Source organism: Theobroma cacao, chromosome 9 (genome assembly GCF_000208745.1).
Source record: "Theobroma cacao cultivar B97-61/B2 chromosome 9, Criollo_cocoa_genome_V2, whole genome shotgun sequence".
In the NCBI taxonomy this organism is placed as follows: domain Eukaryota; kingdom Viridiplantae; phylum Streptophyta; class Magnoliopsida; order Malvales; family Malvaceae; genus Theobroma; species Theobroma cacao.
Window position 1 is genome coordinate 6,150,945 of NC_030858.1, and position 18,288 is coordinate 6,169,232.

An 18,288-nucleotide genomic window follows, 5' to 3' on the forward strand; every position below is an offset into this window, starting at 1 on the left:
ATGTCTAAACAGTCATAATTGCTTTATTTTGCAAGTGAAGGTTTCACTGTGAAGACTGATTGTGCTGTTGTTTTTCATGCTCTGGGTTTTATTATTAACACAGTGTTTCATTCATTAATTAATGAGATTAAACAATGGGGTTCAAGCTTGAGGCTTTGCTAGCTCAGGTTCTTCGACGCGACGTGGAGGATGGAGCAGCTCATTTCATTAGTTTGTCTTTTGTTGACGAAAGCAAAAGGGCTTTGGATGCAGCAGAATCTCAATCTTTAAAAAACATTTAAGGCAAAACAAAGATGCATTTGGCTTTGCTTATTCCATGTAAACAAGTCGCAGTTAGGTCTGTTTATGTTACCCGATACAATAATAATCGACCTCATAACCTTCTCATATTCATGCAAAGGACGATAGTCTGACAGTCCTGCTATTACTGTTATTATGAATTAGAAAGAAAACATGCTTAGTCAGAACCATACAGTCGACTGTTACTTCTCTACATAATACATTTTGTTATAGTAATAGCTGGAGCCTTCGTATCAACATCCATGCTATTGAAGCCATCAACACAAGCCAATTTCCTCCCAGAAATACCTTCACTTTGGCTCCATTGTTGCTGCTTGGGGTTGCCTTTGATACTGAGCTCGAACTGGTCCCAGCTGATGAAGAAGAGGAGGATGAAGTTGGTGGGGAGTTTGCTGTTGAAGTAGTGGTAGAACCTTGATCAGCTTCTTCAAAGATCTTTGCGTCCGGTGAATCCGGTGGCAGGTTCAGAATAGCTACAAACATCATCAAAAATCAAACAACAATCATTTATGTGTTAGGAAGCAATCGTAATACATTCTACGACGTGCTGATCTAATCATACTTGGGCAGTCAGACACTTTGGCATCAATGCTGCAAGCAGATGGCATTTGAAGAGCCAAAGTGGTATTGACAGGAAGCCCCATGGAAGGGTCAGTGCTCTCTTTGATGAGAACGCACAGGCACTTAGGCTTGGTGGCCTTCACTTTCTGTGTATCTTGGCAACACTGCAGCGTTGGCTTCGTTGCAGTTCCGCTCACGAAGGCAATGCAAGATGCAAGGTTTGCCAGCTGATCAGCACATTCCTTCTCATCATCCTGCATTGTCCCCATTGATGATGCCATGGCCCATGATGCCACTACAATGCAAAACACCATCATCTTTTTGTTTAACCCCATCTCTGGCCTAAAAGATTTCTACTCTTTGTGGGTGTTTTTGTTTGTTGCTTTTAGGCAACTCCTTTTTGTTTTTTCAAGGTTCCTTCTGGTTTTTGGGGTTGGAAAATGCTTAGGCATATATAGAGTTAGGTAGTTTCGGTAATCTGAACTTCCTGCTGCAATCATATTGATATTAACTGTTACGATTACTCTTCCCTCCATAAGCTGTCTTTGCATTGTTTTGCTAATCTTTTATCTGTAAAAATATCAGTAGGGAACAAAGAAGCTGAAATTAATTAATTGTGATGCAAGGGTAAGACTTAATTTATGGAATTCCTTGAGAAAAGGTATCCCGTATCCCAATGAAAGATGTAATTCAATACAAATTTATTGAGCTTGCCATTCCCAATGACATCCGCATTTGATTCAAGAGTTCTTCACCTGCAATGCACAATCAAAATTGACAAGGTCTTTCTTTCCTATACACTTTGGTGACAAGAAAATGTGCATATGAGATATTACTTCTACCAAGAAACCTTACTTGGATTTACATAAACCAGTCAAAATTTGCCTTCAGAAAATACCAAAAGTTGCTTTCTTCCTTGTTATTCTTTCAAAGCATGCATGCAAATTCTTCTTATCCCTCCTTTTCTTTGGGGAGAGTCACACAAACTAGAAACAAAAACATCACTCTCAAATGAAGTAATGTAATCTCTAGTCATTGTTTAGAGATCTAACCTACTTTAAACACCATTTTTAAATTGATCTTCAAGCCTGTTTATTCTTGAGGGATACAAGGGATAAGACAAACTAATCCAAGATTAAATGCAACTTCCACGCTATTGCACCAAGGAGTTTAAATTAAAAAACAAACAAAAACAGAAGTGTGAGCTTCTCATAGGAACATCCTCGGATTCACCTTCAGAAAAAGTATGAAGCAGCCGGCTGGAAGATTAACTCTCATTTTTATAAAAATGAATAAAAAGATAAAAAGGTTAATATCAACAGGATTGTATTTAAGTATGATAAATATCCTCGGTGTGTACAATCTTTGTCGCTAAGATTTCTTCTTTTCTTCTCATTTTTCGGCCTTCTCTGATTGCTGATCAGAGTAAGAAGGTTACCGGGAGAGGAATGTAAGTGGAATGGTGAATACCAACTAAGCTAACCTCAGCCAATGGTAAAAAGCAATCCCTCATTTCTTTGACAAAATTGTGCATTTGCAAAGCGGACAGAGTGCTTTCATCTTTAGCCATTTATCTACACAGTTAGTATGGAAGAAATGAGAGCAAGGGAGCTCCTTCAGCACATCATTATCTGCATAACTTGCCAAACAAATGCAACAAACCTGTACAATGTCCATGTAACATAAGCTTCAATTCAAAGCAAAACAATGTAATAATAATAATTCCTCAAATATTAAACAAAGTATTAGTCTTATGAGTGATCCTTCCAGAACTTACTGCATCATCCCCTGAAATAGCAGAGTCCTTTTCTGCTCCTGCCACTTGAACCCCTCTAACTTCTGAATTGGTTTTCATGATGCTGCCAGTACCATCTTTCTGTAACTTGAAAGTGTATGTTGGCAGAGAATTGATGCACTCTGAAGTGGCTCCTTTAATTAGACCTAGGTCCCCACAGCAGCATGCTAAAACAGCACACAGGATGAAGGGCATGGTAAACTCAAGATAGCTAAAGACAAGAAACATTACACATAACCTACAATGAAGCCGAAGAAACTGGTTGATTTTCAGACAGAGAAAAGCCAAAAAAAAAAAAAAGCATAATAATTATACAGGCCAGTGTTGATACCTGCGCAAATTTGGAGCCCCTGAAGAAGAGTACCCCCCAAATAGCCAAACATTGCCAACAACAAACCAGATAAAGAAGTAAACTTTTAGCATCCATTTAAAGCGCTCAAATAATCTGCTAAGCCTGCCAATGTTATCATGCAAAATGCATCACCATTCACAAATAAGATTGATGAAAGGAATCTCTAAAACACTTGGAAAATGAAAAAGTCAATGTTAGGACCAAACAGAAAAGCGCTAGTAATTGGACTGATATATACATACTGTCTGAGGCTTCAATTTACTCCTGAAATACATGTTTCTTAAACATGAACACAACAATGAATAGATTTCTGAATGTTTATCTTGTTTTCAGTAACTGTGGAAATTATCCAAATAAAATATAACACTGTGCAGCAAAGAGCACTTCTGTCATTTGAAATATAGAATGTGAAACAATAAAAGATGAATTCCTACGAATCTAGGAATGACTCAATGAGTTATTTTGTTCCTTCGCTGGACAAGCCAAATGCAAATTTTTCTGATACAAGATCTTCTAACACATGATTATCAGTACAGCACTTTCCATAGGAATACACGACTGGTTCCGAGAACAAAAACCAAACTTCAAGTTGAAGTTTGGAAACAAAGACATGTAAAAGAGATCATGCAACATGAAACCGACTGTAATTAGTTGAAGAAGTTTCCAGTCTGAGGATATGTGAGTCTCTGGTAGCAAGGACTAAGGGTTAAACTATTTTGTCAATGCTGACAAATTCTGTTAGAGGACAAGGCAAAATCTTCAAACCTCCAAATTTCCATTCTTCTAAGCTAGTTGTTATGTCAATTCAGCATAGAACATGAGGAGAATAAAAGAGCCATTGCCCCCCAAACAAGGCAAGGTAAATGAAGAAGCATAATTAATTCAAGCAAATGATTCCACACCAAAAAGAACAGAACACTGAGAAGCCGTTTTAAACTATATATGTAATTATGCACATCAATAAGGATTTAGCATTGAACAATATCAAACAAAAAAGGTAAAAGCTTACGTAGGATACGGAAGGAAACAATGCTGGAAAAGGATGGGAATAGTAGCAGCACACCCTGCAGCATAACCCACAATCCAAATGTGCAATGGAGCTTGTGACTTCTCGTTCCTTGAAGCTACTAGAACAGCTACTGATGCAACAATCTGGCTTATATTAAAAACTAGTCTAATGTAAATCCAAAAGCAAAAAGATGATATAAAACTCCTATGACTTGATCCACCAGAAGGAGTGGGCTGAATCACAGGTTGTTGAGAACTGCTTGATACAACATTATTCCCATGTTGACAATCATTTGGAATATCAAGAACATGATCATTTTTTTCATGGAGGTTTTCAGGTGGCTGCTCCATTTGCTAAAGTTTTTTTTCTTGCTTTCTTAAGTAGGACAAGAGAAGCAGCATATGTGAAAGCCTTTGATCAACCTGTTCTTCTTTTGCCCTCAATCTTATCAGCTGCCATATGGGATTCTGATATCTTTAGCAAACCAACAAAAATTAGTCCTCGGTTAAGCCTCCAATTTCTGTTGCATATATTATTATAAGTCAAAAACATATGCTCCCAAACAAGAATTTCTATTCATAGCAAAAAGATAATAAAATGAGACAATTATACAACATGTTCTTTCTTTCCTCGAATTTCTCAGCGATCATAATGTAAAATAATCGTTTGATCCCCTAGTTTTGAATAAAAAGCCACAAAGATCAAAGAATCTTAACTCTTCTTGAAATAAATCAAATGAATGCAAAATATTCAGCTTTTTCTTTTCTTTTTTTTTTTGTTCTCTTTCTTCATTTTTCCCAGCAACCAAAAATGTTTCCAATTTCTCTGGGACTCAAGAAAAATAAAAAACTTTAACTCAAGATTATGCTCAAGTTCAAAACTTTTTGCATCTTTTGATTCGAAGATTTTTTTTGTTTTAATCTTTCCAGTTTTCTCAGCATCCAAACAAGAAGTAAGAGGTTCCAGGTACTAGAATTTTCAACTTAAAAAACAATAAGTAACAAAAAACTAACCATAGACCAAAATTTTTTTTATTCATATCACAGATGAAAAAAGTTAAAAAAAAAAATCAATCTGCTTCAAGATTGAAAAGACTGTAAATTTTCGATTAAATATTCCTTTCTTTTTCTTTTTCACTACAACAAGAACAGAAAAAAGAAATGAACTTACAGTATCTATTTGGTTTTTGCCATTTGACTATTCACTGTTTGTTGAAAGGGAAACACAAAAAGGGGCAAAAGAATTTCTTCAACGTAAGATTTTGGGAAGTAAAAAGAGAGAAGAAAACATTTAAAAAGAAAGAAAACAAAACGGTGGAAGGCAAGTACTTGTTTTGGACGTTTTGAGCTCGTTTTTCGTTTGCATTTCCCCCCTTCCTTTTGAAATCCAAACGGGGCCTTAGAATATATAGTGGTGGCCTCCTCTGATTCTCACCATTTTTTTACAAATAAATAATCCCATTACTGTATTTACCATGAATATCATCATCAGTGGTTACGGCGGTGACAAGTAGCCTTTCTTGCCACTTGTCGCAAAATTACTAAAATCATGTCTAAAAATTTGTTAATAACTGTGGTGTGTTTGTCCAACAGTACACAGTGAAAGAAGTGTAATTCAACCAATAGAAAATATCAGGCCCAAAAAAAGGAAAAAGAGAGTTAACGAAAAATATAAAAGAAATAATTGGGAGAGAGGGCTAGAAGTTTGGAGGCTTTCTTATTGTAATTCCTAGAATCCTTGAAGCACATTCTCTAACAAATGACAAACTTCGTATACATTTTTTGAACTCTCACCACACTCTAAAAAAAAAATTAATTTGAGCAACTCTTTAACATTAATTAAATTAAAAGCTCTTTTAATAAATACCGTTTAGATATAATACTTAATAAAATTCTTTGAATTATTTAAAAAAAATTAAATAATTTTTTATTCTTTTATTAATTAAATTTTTATATTTTTTTAATATCAAATAGTGTTTATCACTACAATTGATTAACTATTATTTATCAAAAGATCACTCGTTTTTTTGGTATTATATAAATGTGACTTATTGATATGACTTAATCAATGATGAGCTAACTATAAAATCACATGTTATTTTTGCTCTTCGTGTTTATTTCACGTTTTAACTAACGATAATTAATAAATCATTAATCATAATAACTTTTTTAATACAAAATGAAGATATAATAACTTTATTGAATACGATAAAATAATAAAATATTATATAAATTTTAAAAAAATTTAAAATATTATACCTTATCATTCCAAATAAATCATATAAGCTAATGGTTTAATATTAAGTAGGAGAGAAAAACATATTCACTGAGCAGAATATTCTTTGGCTGTACCAGCAAAAATGTAATCTTCGAATTAACCCCACAATTAATAAGTATCTTTCCAAATTTATTAGTTTCTGGTATGTTCTTCCCCACTATAAATGTCAATGCCAGAAGTCTCACAAACTGCTTTATTAATGCGGTAGTGCCATTTTCATATATATTTTAACAATTTTCTCTGCTTGAACTCAGCTCTCAAGTCAGAAGACATGGATTTGGTTTCAGGAAAGCTTACTCTTTCGGTTTGTGTTTTGGCCATCACATCTTGAAAGTTTAATTGCTCTCTACCTCATTCACCATTGCGCAATTTTACTAGCTAAGGGTGACTAATTGGCAAGGGTTTTTCTTTTTTTTTTTTTTTTTGCAGGTAGGCCTCTTGAAAAACTGCTACAAGTTGAAGCTTCAAGAACTATACCAGTTCTCTGCACCCATGACTACCAGTGCAAGCAATACTGTAAAGGGGCATACCGTTGCGAAAACGGCTCTTGCACTTGTTTAGATTATGAACAAGCTGAAGAAGAGCAGCCTATTAATCAACCCGCCTCGTTTTCAACTTGTGCGAGGGATAATGACTGCTCCAGAACTCGCCCTTCTGTTTGTGAGTCAAAAATGTGTGTTCGGGGCAAGTGCTTTTGCGAGTGAATAGAAATCAGAATGCAAAGAAGTTTTTATTAATTATATCAAGTGAAACAAACCTCCTTTGCAATAGTTTGATGAGAGTGCAAAACGAAGCCAATGTGGCCCAAAAGATAGCAACAGCCGAACAGAAACAGGGTCAGATGTAATAGAACGAAGCCCACAAGGAAAAGGCCCATAGATGCTAGTCTTGCCAAGCTGAATTCCCATGGATTCTCATGAAAATTTTAACAGAACATTGTCTTCACCTAGAAATGTACTCATGACCGTATATTGACAGTCATAAAGAAACTTTATGATATTGTGTTAGGTAGCACCTTCTTTTTCTGATTCATTAACGTTGCCGAATTAGCAGATGACAAAAGACTTGTCCACAACGATGACGCCACTCCAAAGGGTAGCTAGGCGCTTAGGCACCTCCCGCAAATCACTTTCCCTGTGTCATCTCTTACTAGTTTTTTTTTTTTTAATTAAAAGAGAGAGAATTCAAACTTTATTTTTTATTAAATTAAAAAATAATACATCAATCAATGAATCAAATACTCAAATACTCATCTCTTATTAATTTAGATTCATACATAATTCTCTTTTTACATGTAAATTTAAGAAGAAAAAAAGAAAAAGGCAAAGGCAATTCTTTTTACGAAAACACTCACCATCACTTGTTCCATAATCCAATATGTTTCACATGTTAGAAACAGTTGTAATTGCGATGGGTTTTGATTAATTTGCAAGAAAGCATACATTATGCCAAGTAGTTGGGGAAGAGTGAGGATAGCTTGGGATAGCATTGGGTTAATTGAACTGCATTGACTATTGATTGTCAAACCACAGCTATATAAATAATTTCTTTTAAATTAATGCATTAGGTAGAGCAAATTTAACTGATACCATTCTGTCCATTCATATATAGGGAAAAGAAAATTCATTGACAACATTTTAATAACAAAAAAAAACAAAAGTAAGAAACTTGTACGTTGCATGCGACGTATTGGACTAAGGACCTTTTCCATAAGAATAATATATATTTCAAGTCATTATTTTTCAAACATTATTTGCATATATATATATTTATCATGCCATCCGGACATGACGTTGAAGTGATTGCAGCAAATGTCAAATGCAATCTTCTTTAAGTCCAAGACATTTTAATTTTATTTTATTTTGGATAGATTCTTCATTTGAATTAATCAGTATCTGGATGCAGTTCTTGTTGGCTTTCTTGTAAGAAAAAAACTCTGTTTCTTTCATTAGGTGGTTGGCATCTTGCCATATTAGTAGTTTCCAATGTCAAGAAAATAAAAAAAAAAATTAATTGAGAAAGTAAGCACTAAAGTTGGTTTATTCATAAATATCGCTAAGACTTTCTTAAGCATGTCATGATCGTAATATTTGCATGCGAATATTGTCTTTCATTACAAGAAAAAGAAAACATTTTAATGTATATATATATATATATATATATATATATATATATATATATATATATAAAAGCCTTGGCACCCTGACTTATATACATCAATACTAACATTTTTTGTTGCTGAATTTCAAGAAGACAATGTCGCATCTTTAGGAAAACAAATTAAGGAAAGTATCATAAACTACTTTTTCCTTTAATAACAACTTAGCACAAACCTAGACAAACAAAAGAAAATAAACTCTGCGGCCCATCACTCCAGCTGGTCCCGTCAAGTACTGTGCTCCATGTCTCTTTGATGCTACCCGCTTGTATACCTCTACCCCTATTAATTTCCATGCGCGTTCATTGTTTCCCATCTACTTACTCATCAAATCTAATTCCTTCGGTTAATTAATTAATTATTGGTTTGCCGAAAAGGACGATTCGATGTAAGGCAACGTAACGAGGGATCGATTAATCCATGCCCCAGCTGCAGTTTCAGCTGGTTGATTCTTGAAAATTATATGTCCAGGTTAATTAGGTGTATAATCGATGGTAATTCAAAGGTCTTAATCTGATTAAATATATTAATTGTGATCATGGATAAACAGTTAACTGTCACCTAATCAGTATTCCTTGCTAATTAATTTCTTTAACCTGGCTCCTTATTATTTATTGAGTTTTATTGTTGGCAGATGCTTGGAGTAATCGTGAGCAATACCATCAATCACATTACCAACGACTCAAAAGAATTGACTTATCTAATTAATTAATAGTATTAGAGTGATGATAAAAGAATCGTTCTTCGATTAAGTTGGAGGTATCTACATATATAAATATTATAAGGGTCATTTCATTTCTTACTAATTGATTTTAAATTCGATATTTATTTAAAATTTATTCTCTTCATGATGGGCTTTTTTTATATTTAATCGTTACATGATGAGTTCATTGTCTTTATACATGAAAAAAATTATTAAAATGGTGATAAAAAAAATCTCATATTTATTATGTTTTGCAAGCTATACATAGATTTTGCACAAGTGGGAAAAAAATTAAGGATACAAATTGCAAAGTACATGAGAAATCAGCTAAAATATATATTATCTTATCCATTGCAAATTATAATCTTGATTTTTCTAATATAAATTTTACCAGGTGGTTGTCAATTTTGACTAATCTAATCAACACAACAAACAATGTGCTTGCAATACAGAAAAATTGCATGTCCTTAGCTATTTGCTAATAATTAACATGGTTTAGATAAGTATACCCACTCGAAAATATGTGCAATAAAATGCTTGATATAAATTTATAATGGCGTCCACATTATTAGACAAACTCAGTTTGTACGGATATCTCACTTCTCTATCTGTTTTCAAATACTCTATTCTATCAATCTAAACACACTGTTTACTATGTATACGTAAATTGCATTAACTTGACGTGATTGAGAACTAAGAGTCGGAGGATTAGTTAGATTTTGCTATCTAACAATCAAGCCTCACAGCTCAAAAGATTATATTCAATATTTAATATCTTTCAATCCCAAATTGAAGGTGTATCTTTTCCTTTTAAATTATTTTAAATTTATATCTATTTTCTATATTCAATAAATATGGAATGGAGAAAGTGTATATATATAGCTTCAACAACTACCTACCGTATCTTTACGTCTAATACTTTTGTCATTTGAATTGTGCTTAGCTTTTCAGATATGCGTGTGGTGCATGGATCTCCAGGGCTCAAGATGTGCCTTAGTTGGCAAGCAAACGAAGACGGGAGGCAACAAAATTGGACCATTCCCAGCAGGCGGCTGGCTGAAGCTGAAGAAGAGGGGTAAAGCTTATACCCTTCAACCCATCCATGATCCACGCCCCCAGGGATTATGGTTCAACAAACTCTGACCTACTCTAACCACGGGATTAATGATCACCTTAGAAAACAAGAAGGAAAAAAATAAAAAGAAGGGAATGATTCCATGAGAGAAGGCAAAATTAGTTGTGAGCTTCAAGGTGTCACTATTTTCTGTGCACCACGAGATTTTTGGAGCAACGAACTGTTTTGATTTAATGCGACTGTAACCTAATTTTTATATCATACCATATATACTATATATATGTATATGTACTTCATCAATTCATGTTAATAGAGACGTATTTTTATGAAATAAAACATTGTAAACTCTTTTTAATTTTAATTTAAAAGTTAATTACGTAAGCGATGCACAAGTTATAGTGAAATATACAAATTGATACTTCAAGAGAAAATAAATGTATAATTTTGAGCTTCAACATGTTAAGTGTTAATTCAAACATGAAAAGTCTTACGTAGCCGTGTGAGACTTGACAATGGCATAATGACAATGAAAGCAATAAAAACACCATTTTTCCAAAAAAAATATATTAATTCAAACTTTTAACACCTGTTAACTAAATTTGTTTATGTGGGTATATCTTATCAATATAATTACGACACTCTTCGTGAAAGCTTTTTGTGGCTGTCATGTGACATCTGACAATCGGTTGATGTTGATGAGATTTTGACCACCTAAGTGAAATAAAATACATTTTTTTAATTGGTGTTGGAAAGGATGTTAATGGTTTTATGTGATGCACAAATGTCATGAATCATGATAATATTGATTACAGGTTACATTTCATGTAGAGATCGAATGTTTTAACAGTGTTAGAGTTTGGATTAAAATGATACATGATGTGAAAGTTTCAAGTGTAAATTATGTAATCTTTTTCAATTAATAATTTGTGCATTTATCAAAATTTTAGATATCAAATATGTAATTAACTTAATTTACTGGTTCAAGTTCTTATCTTATATTTATGCAAGTTTATCGATATGAATATGTTTATGCTTTAACAAACTTTTGTTATAAAAATTAAGATCATACAAGGGAGAATGAATAGTGAATATAATCCAATTTATACTTTTAATTAATATTTATGGAAACAAAATGGCACTACTATATTAAGTAAAAAGTGTTGATGTAATAGCATTTTCCAAATGAATATATGATGTGTGGACCAGCTACTGGGGATCAGATTCTACTGAAACGATGAATGGAATTTTAGATTTGGGAATATTAATGCCAGAATTAGATTCTTTGAAAATTGGACTGTCACCTCATTTTGGGACCAAAATTCATTAAGTTGAACTCTAGAAGTTTCTTGCACCACCAAAGTTGGTGACTTGGAGTTCTAATCTATTCACCTTATTTGCTTATCAATAACTATAGCTTAATTTAAACTGGACTAACATAGTACATGTAATTCTTGAACTTAATTTGTTTGAAATAAAGAGAAACCAAGAATGTCAATCAACAAGGTCCATCTTAAAAAACAAATCAAATTGAAACAATAAAGCAAAAAACTTGGTGGGTTTCAATCAAAATGGGTAAAAAAGGGGAAAAAATTTACTGGGTGTTTAGTTATTATCCCAAAATTTTTTGCTACATTGATTTACCAATCTGTCCAGAATTTAAACTTACAATTTTTTACTTAAAATCACCATTTACTTTTTTTACCGTAAAGAATAATATTGCAGGAATCATCTTTTTTTTTCCTCTCTTTATATTTTTTGAAGAAACGTTCCTCTATATATTACAAGGGTTATTTTTGCTTCTAAATTGAGAATATTTTGATAAATTTTATTAGACAAAATTAACAGTTTAATCTCTTATAAAAATATATGTTATTCACATTGAGCTAATTGAGAAAACTAATATCCACAATGTGTTGTTAAAAAAAATAACAAAATGCCATGTGAGAAAAATTTTAACTACAAAGAGTGTAGGTAGAAATATGGAATTATAGCTTACATTTCGTGTGAAATTCCCTCATGAATTATAGATATATCAATGGAGAATATTTTGACTTGTGAAGATCCAAAGCACTATCTTATCTAAAAATGTTAAAGAATCACTTGATTTTTTTATATGAAATTACATATACAGTACAAGTGTAGTAACTATAATAATAATGAAACAAATAATTAAGTAAATTAATATAAAAATTAGGCTGAATCTATACTTATATATGATGAGACTCCAATTTGAAACTGGAAGATTTTATTAGCATCTTATAATTGATATCTGAAAGAAGAAGGTGGTTGTGTGGCTTGGAAGATGCTTAATTGACAATCTAACCATATTTTTGCCTAGTTTTGATTCCATTCTTTTCATGATTAATGCGACTCAAGCTTTAGCTCAATTATTCTCCTAACGGCAAACGAATATGCAACGTATACAATAAAATCTACTAAAAGGAATATAACTTCTACGACAGCAATTAATGAGTTGCATATTTCAGAAGAGAGCAAAACCTTCAATGATTCAAACCTTAGCATTAATTCCTGAAAATAAAGTTGTATCAAGACTGATTTCTGTCTCATTCATTTGCTGGTAAGACCGACACGTGCCCCAAATCAATCTTTTGTAGTTAACAGAAAGCACAACAGGATTGATAATATTATTTTTTTTAAGGCAAAAGAATTGACTACTACTTATGTATATGACTAAGACAATTCTTAATTATCAGTTTATGACCTTAAAATTTTGATGTATTAAAGGCTCAGGTGTATTAATTATACTCCAATCAGAGCACCAATTGAAGTACCAGAATGGGATACAGTTACAGGATTATTATTATCTCATTTCAATATTCCTATAATGTATATTTCTCATAATTTCACATGTGCAGTATGGTGGCCCTGCATGTGCTATAATTTCGTCTGTTTGTTTTCCTCTTCTTTTTACCGAGACATCTCTATGAATTATATATATATATATATATATATATATATATATATATGAATAATTATACAATACATATTTAATAAAAAAATATACAATACATAATCAATGGAGTTTTTAACTTTCACCTCAAGATTAAAAAATTTTCACATATCTCATTGAGATATATTTAAATAAAATAATATATAAATATAATAATAAAAAGACATAGGATAATATTTTAATTTCGCTTGTAAAATTTAAACTCTTCACTAAAAATGTATAGAATATATATATATAACATAAGCACCGATATGTTATAAAATAGTCTTAAAATATATATTAGAACTAAAATATTAGAAGATTTTTTATAAGACTTATCAAGAAGATTGTTAATTTCAGGTACAACATGAAACACAATGACATGACTCTAAAATTTTTATTCAAATCTCATTTCATTTTTAACACTTATGCTAACTCCAAGAGACAGACAGGATTGTCAAATATTACGTTTCATAATGCGACAAATGCACTCATTTACATCGAGTATGGGCAAGAAAAGAAACTTAAAATTGGTTGAAAGGTGAAGTACAATATTTAAAAGATCAGTCACCCGATGAAATTGAAAAAAAAATTAAGTTCAAATTTACCATTATATTATAGGTTAATATTGAATTTGCTATTGTATTTTAATTAAGTTGGAAATTGACATTGTATTATCAAATATGTTGATTTTTTAATATAAAATAATGAAATTGATAGACATTTGTTAATTGTATTAACAAAATATTCCATGAAATATTTAAAATTTTGTTACTTTTAATTAAAAATAATGGCATATATGCATGCTTGGTCCATGCTGTAAAGCAAGTTTCATTGGTCTTTTAATGCTTGATTTAATTTGATGTGATGGGAATTGGGAAGTGCTTTTTGCTTGCTAACTACTTTAAAGGAAAAGAAGAAAGAAAAGAAACTTAAATACTAGTTGGAGTCCAAAGAAATGCATTGCCCACACGCAGCACATTACCCTTTTTTTTCTGGTTAATTAATTAGATGAGCCATCATTTGCTTCAGTAATAATATTATAAAAAGGAAAGAAGTAGGAATTTCCTTTTATTTTCGTCTGGGAAAGAACAAAATGGAACTAAGAAAAAAAGAAGAAAAAAGAACAGAGTGTAACTGAAACTGATGATCAATGGCACTTGTACAATAGCCTGTGACCAAAAACAAAAAGGCAGACACTGCAGCAGAGATAAAAGATTCGGTTCATCTTTAAAAAGACGTGTGCAAAAACCCATGATCTTCTTCTCTTTGTCAAGTTATCTGCAGATTCGCTGGTACAATATTGACATATCGTTTTCTTCTGCTCCTCTTTAATGCACAAAGCACACTAACACTGCAGCCCAAACCCTGAGGCTGGAACGAGGTCGGTTCAAAAACAGACAGCGCCCACAGTCACCCCCTAGCATTGCCAACGGTGGGCGTTATTTTGGCTCCATTAATGAGGTGGAGGACTATTACTTCCCTGCTGAATATGCAGTGGAGTTCCTCAGTGGCGAAAGCGAATGTTCTTCTGGTTTCTATCTCTGAGCAAGTGGACAGCATTGCTTAACTATTTCTCTTTCTTTTTGGGTGAAAAAAATTTGTGACAGATAAATTAAGGTACAACGAAACTCAATTAAAAGGATGAGGCGATGGTGGTACTTGCTAGCCGTGACATTTACCGACGCACGAGACTTTTAAAATATATATAAAATGCGAGTTGCCGAGTTTCATACCATAACCAGCACCAACCTTCTACACTTAATTAATGCGTTTGCAAAAACAAACTGAGACAAGATTTGACAAGTGATATGGGCAAAAAGAGCCATCACATTTTTGGTTTGCATGACTTCTCAAATCTCATGATGGCTTAGTTGGCGCATGATGACCAAAATTGGCTAGCTTTTCATCCAAATGCTTCCCTGGGACAGTATCAAGAATTTTTGCCACGTTATCTTTCTCAAATTTCTTCTTCTTCTTGTGACATAAGCCTTTTTGCCCACATTAGACGGATCACAGCCATGTCATCAAAGCTGTATGGCTCTACATTAATGAGCCAATTAACGAAGCGGTGCAAATGATTTTTCTTTTTAATCTTTTTTATAATAAAATAATTATATCGCATGTTTCGAATTTTTTAGTTGAAACAAATTAATTTCATACCAAAATTAAGTTGGCTTTTTGTCTAAGTTACGGCTTTCCAACAATGCATAGTATTTCCTTATTGAAAATAAAGATTATATCTGAGAATGAATTTCCATGGAAAAGTGGTTCATAAGGGCCCTAAAAGTAATTAAGATTTGTATTGAATTGCCTTTTCCTTTTGCTTTGGATTTACCATATATAATAATGCTCCATAGATCAAGGAACAAGAATTAACATTTCTTATGCACCAAAATTATATATTTTTTTAGTATTTCAATGATTAATCAAACCCCAAAAAATAAATTAATAATATTTCATATTCTAACAATGACAAATTTATTTACAGGTTGTAAATTTGTAATGTAATAATATTGTAAAGTTCCCTCCAAAAAGCGCTGGTTTCCAACGGGCAACGGGACGGGACAACTAAAAAGGTACCCCAGGAGTATTCAAATTTCAAAGCCCCCTTAACGGCCCCCTCCACAACCGTTTCTTACTTTGCATCGGCGCCCTCCACAACCGTTTCTTACTTTGCATCGGCCCCCTCCACAACCGTTTCTTACTTTGCATCGTTGTCCTTTTTAAACTCCAATAATATCATAACGAGACTGCCACTGCGCGGAAAATGCATGTAACAGAGCAATTAGAAGCCTCCAGATTTTGAAGTTAACGTTAACCAAAGCTTCCTTGGACTTTCCAAAGAGACCAGCCTGGTCAAACACCAAACAGGACAAAAATATTAGTTAACCGGCCTGCCCTTGAAGATAATCTGAACTTTCTTTCTAATAATTGGTTTTCTTTTATTAAAGACTCGCCGAGTCTCTTTCCATATATTTAATTTAGTTCTTAATTGCTTTAATTTAGTTTTTGAAAACTTCTTTCGGCTGATATTGCTTTAGGCCGTATCCACTTTTGCCTACCTATTCTGCCCTGTTTTTTTTTTTTCCTTTGTCTACGATCTCTAGATCTAGCCACATTTTGGTTCAACAAGGGCCATCCTCCCAAAAAAAAAAAAATTAGACCCATTTCAAAGCTTAATGTTAAGGATCATCATTTGGATTATGTCCTAATGCGGCTTAATTTAAGATATTTAGGCTTTTCATCAATTAGAATAGGCGTCTAGATCTCTTAATTGTCTTAATGATAGTTCTAATTTTTCCACATGATGCTTCTCCTTTTAATTAATTAATTACCAAACTAATAATTTTCTAAATGCTTAACAAAAAAATTGAATAATTTCTTGTTGACTACGACAATGACTTGAAATTTTAATTTTAAATTCGAGTTCTATTACGTGTGAGTTATTTTAATTTTAGGCATAATACTTAAATAAATTTTTAAATTTTTTTAAAAAATTTAAATAAATCTTTATTCATTTGTGTTTAAACAAGTACTTATATTTTTATTTTAAATTAAATATGCTCTTATAATTAATGATTGATTAATTGCTATTACTCAAAATGCCACTTGTCATTTCATATCCATATGATATTAACATGGTATTGGTGTGAATGATGAAAATGCTATATGAACATGTTATCATGTCAAATTAGTATATCACGTCATTATTAATTATGATATTTTAATATATCATATTATCATTAATTATGATATGTTAGTGTATTACGTCAACGTCAAGCGATATGAAATAATAAATGATATTTTTGCTAAATCAATAATTAATTATAAAAATTTATTTGACTCAAAATAAAAGTATAAGGGCTTTTAACTCAAAATAAAAATATAAGAATTTGATTGAACGTAATAAAAGTATAGAAATTTATTTGAATTTTTCTAAATAGTGAAAAGACTTTTTTCGATATTATATCTTAATTTTATGATAATTTCTTTTCATTATATATTGATTTATCTTTGTTGTTTTTTCATTAGTTTTTTTTTTTGTGTGTGTAGATATTAATTTATTGCATGCTATATATGTTGAGAATTATTTAATGGTTATTATAATTTTTATTTATACATCTAATCTCGTAAAACAATACTTAAAAAATTGAATAAATTCATGAATGAGCTATAGATGGCTTTAAAAGATTAAGCTTAGAAATACTATTTTTCCAGTTTGAATAAAAAAATTTTATTCTATTCTTCTCAACTACTCTAAATATAAGACAAATATTCTTGATTAATGAATTTGGTTTCAACACTTGAAAACATTCTGTTATAATTTAAACCTCAATCCAAATCACAGTTGCAACGACCGAATTAACTAATTTAGAAATTAGACTAATCAAAATCAATGCAACAAAACATAAAAAATTCATAAAGAGAGAACATCTACTATATATGTGATTCGAGAACCTAGTTTTTATCTCTCTCTACATATATATAACTTATTATCAAAGATCTAAAATTACATTAATCAAGCTTACCTCAAAACTTACCTATACTAAATCTTTTAGCTTTAATTACTTTTATAGGAGCTTCGTTTGTTTTCCGATTTTTTAAGCAATTAAGCAAGAAATTACACTCACTATTCAGCAAAAGACTTAAGGATGAAAAAAAGAATGTGGCAGAGCCTTGAACCTGAGGCAAAGTCAAATGTCAAAAGAGAAGGTATTTAGGGAAAATCTGGAGTTACCTGAATTCTACAGAAGGAAAGAAAACAGGCAAAGAAGATCGAAAATTGCAGTGAAAAATCGGATGAAGCAAGAGGATGGTCTTGGAACCTTAATGAATCGTAAACATGAAAAGCATTCGATCATGTCAATCATGCATACATGCATACATGCCTAGCCATGCACTCGACCAGAATCAAAATTAATTCATGTCCCAAGCTTTGAAGGTCGAAATTCACTTGACCTAAAGGGTTGAGATTGTAAAACTCAAATGGAAGGATTTGAGTCTTTTCATTTCATGTTATTTCCATTAAGTTAGCATTAAAGAAATTTTGTTTTAAATCGAACCTGTTGTGAGGTAGGTCGAGCCTAGATTAAGTCTAGGAATTT

General features: G+C 32.0%; 1 protein-coding gene across 6 annotated transcripts; it reads right to left on the reverse strand.

Annotated features, from left to right (window-relative positions):
* On the reverse strand, window positions 318-5,410 carry LOC18588655 (protein YLS3). Of its 6 annotated transcripts, none has more exons than XM_018126477.1 (6): window positions 5,188-5,410; window positions 4,018-4,537; window positions 2,988-3,110; window positions 2,639-2,823; window positions 863-2,523; window positions 318-773 (listed from the first exon to the last, which is right to left on the reverse strand). In XM_018126477.1, exons 5-6 carry the CDS (start codon window positions 1,194-1,196, stop codon window positions 508-510), a joined length of 600 nt encoding a protein of 199 aa, XP_017981966.1. In that variant the 5' UTR covers window positions 1,197-2,523; window positions 2,639-2,823; window positions 2,988-3,110; window positions 4,018-4,537; window positions 5,188-5,410; the 3' UTR covers window positions 318-507. The 6 variants fall into 6 exon arrangements, with proteins under 6 accessions (XP_017981966.1, XP_017981965.1, XP_017981964.1 ...); XM_018126476.1 differs by having other exon boundaries at window positions 2,639-2,894; window positions 5,188-5,409; XM_018126475.1 differs by lacking the exon at window positions 318-773 and having other exon boundaries at window positions 1,937-2,523; window positions 2,639-2,894; window positions 4,018-4,491; window positions 5,188-5,221; window positions 5,346-5,406.

What these genes read in the sequence shown, in the direction of transcription:
- LOC18588655 (XM_018126475.1), bottom strand. Translation starts at nt 4,367, where the DNA reads ATGGAGCAGCCACCTGAAAACCTCCATGAAAAAAATGATCATGTTCTT. An exon ending in TGTTTCCTTCCGTATCCTAC is followed by an intron (nt 3,111 to 4,017) that starts GTAAGCTTTTAC and finishes TAACATTGGCAG; the next exon opens with GCTTAGCAGATTATTTGAGC. An exon ending in GGGGCTCCAAATTTGCGCAG is followed by an intron (nt 2,895 to 2,987) that starts GTATCAACACTG and finishes GCTTCATTGTAG; the next exon opens with GTTATGTGTAATGTTTCTTG.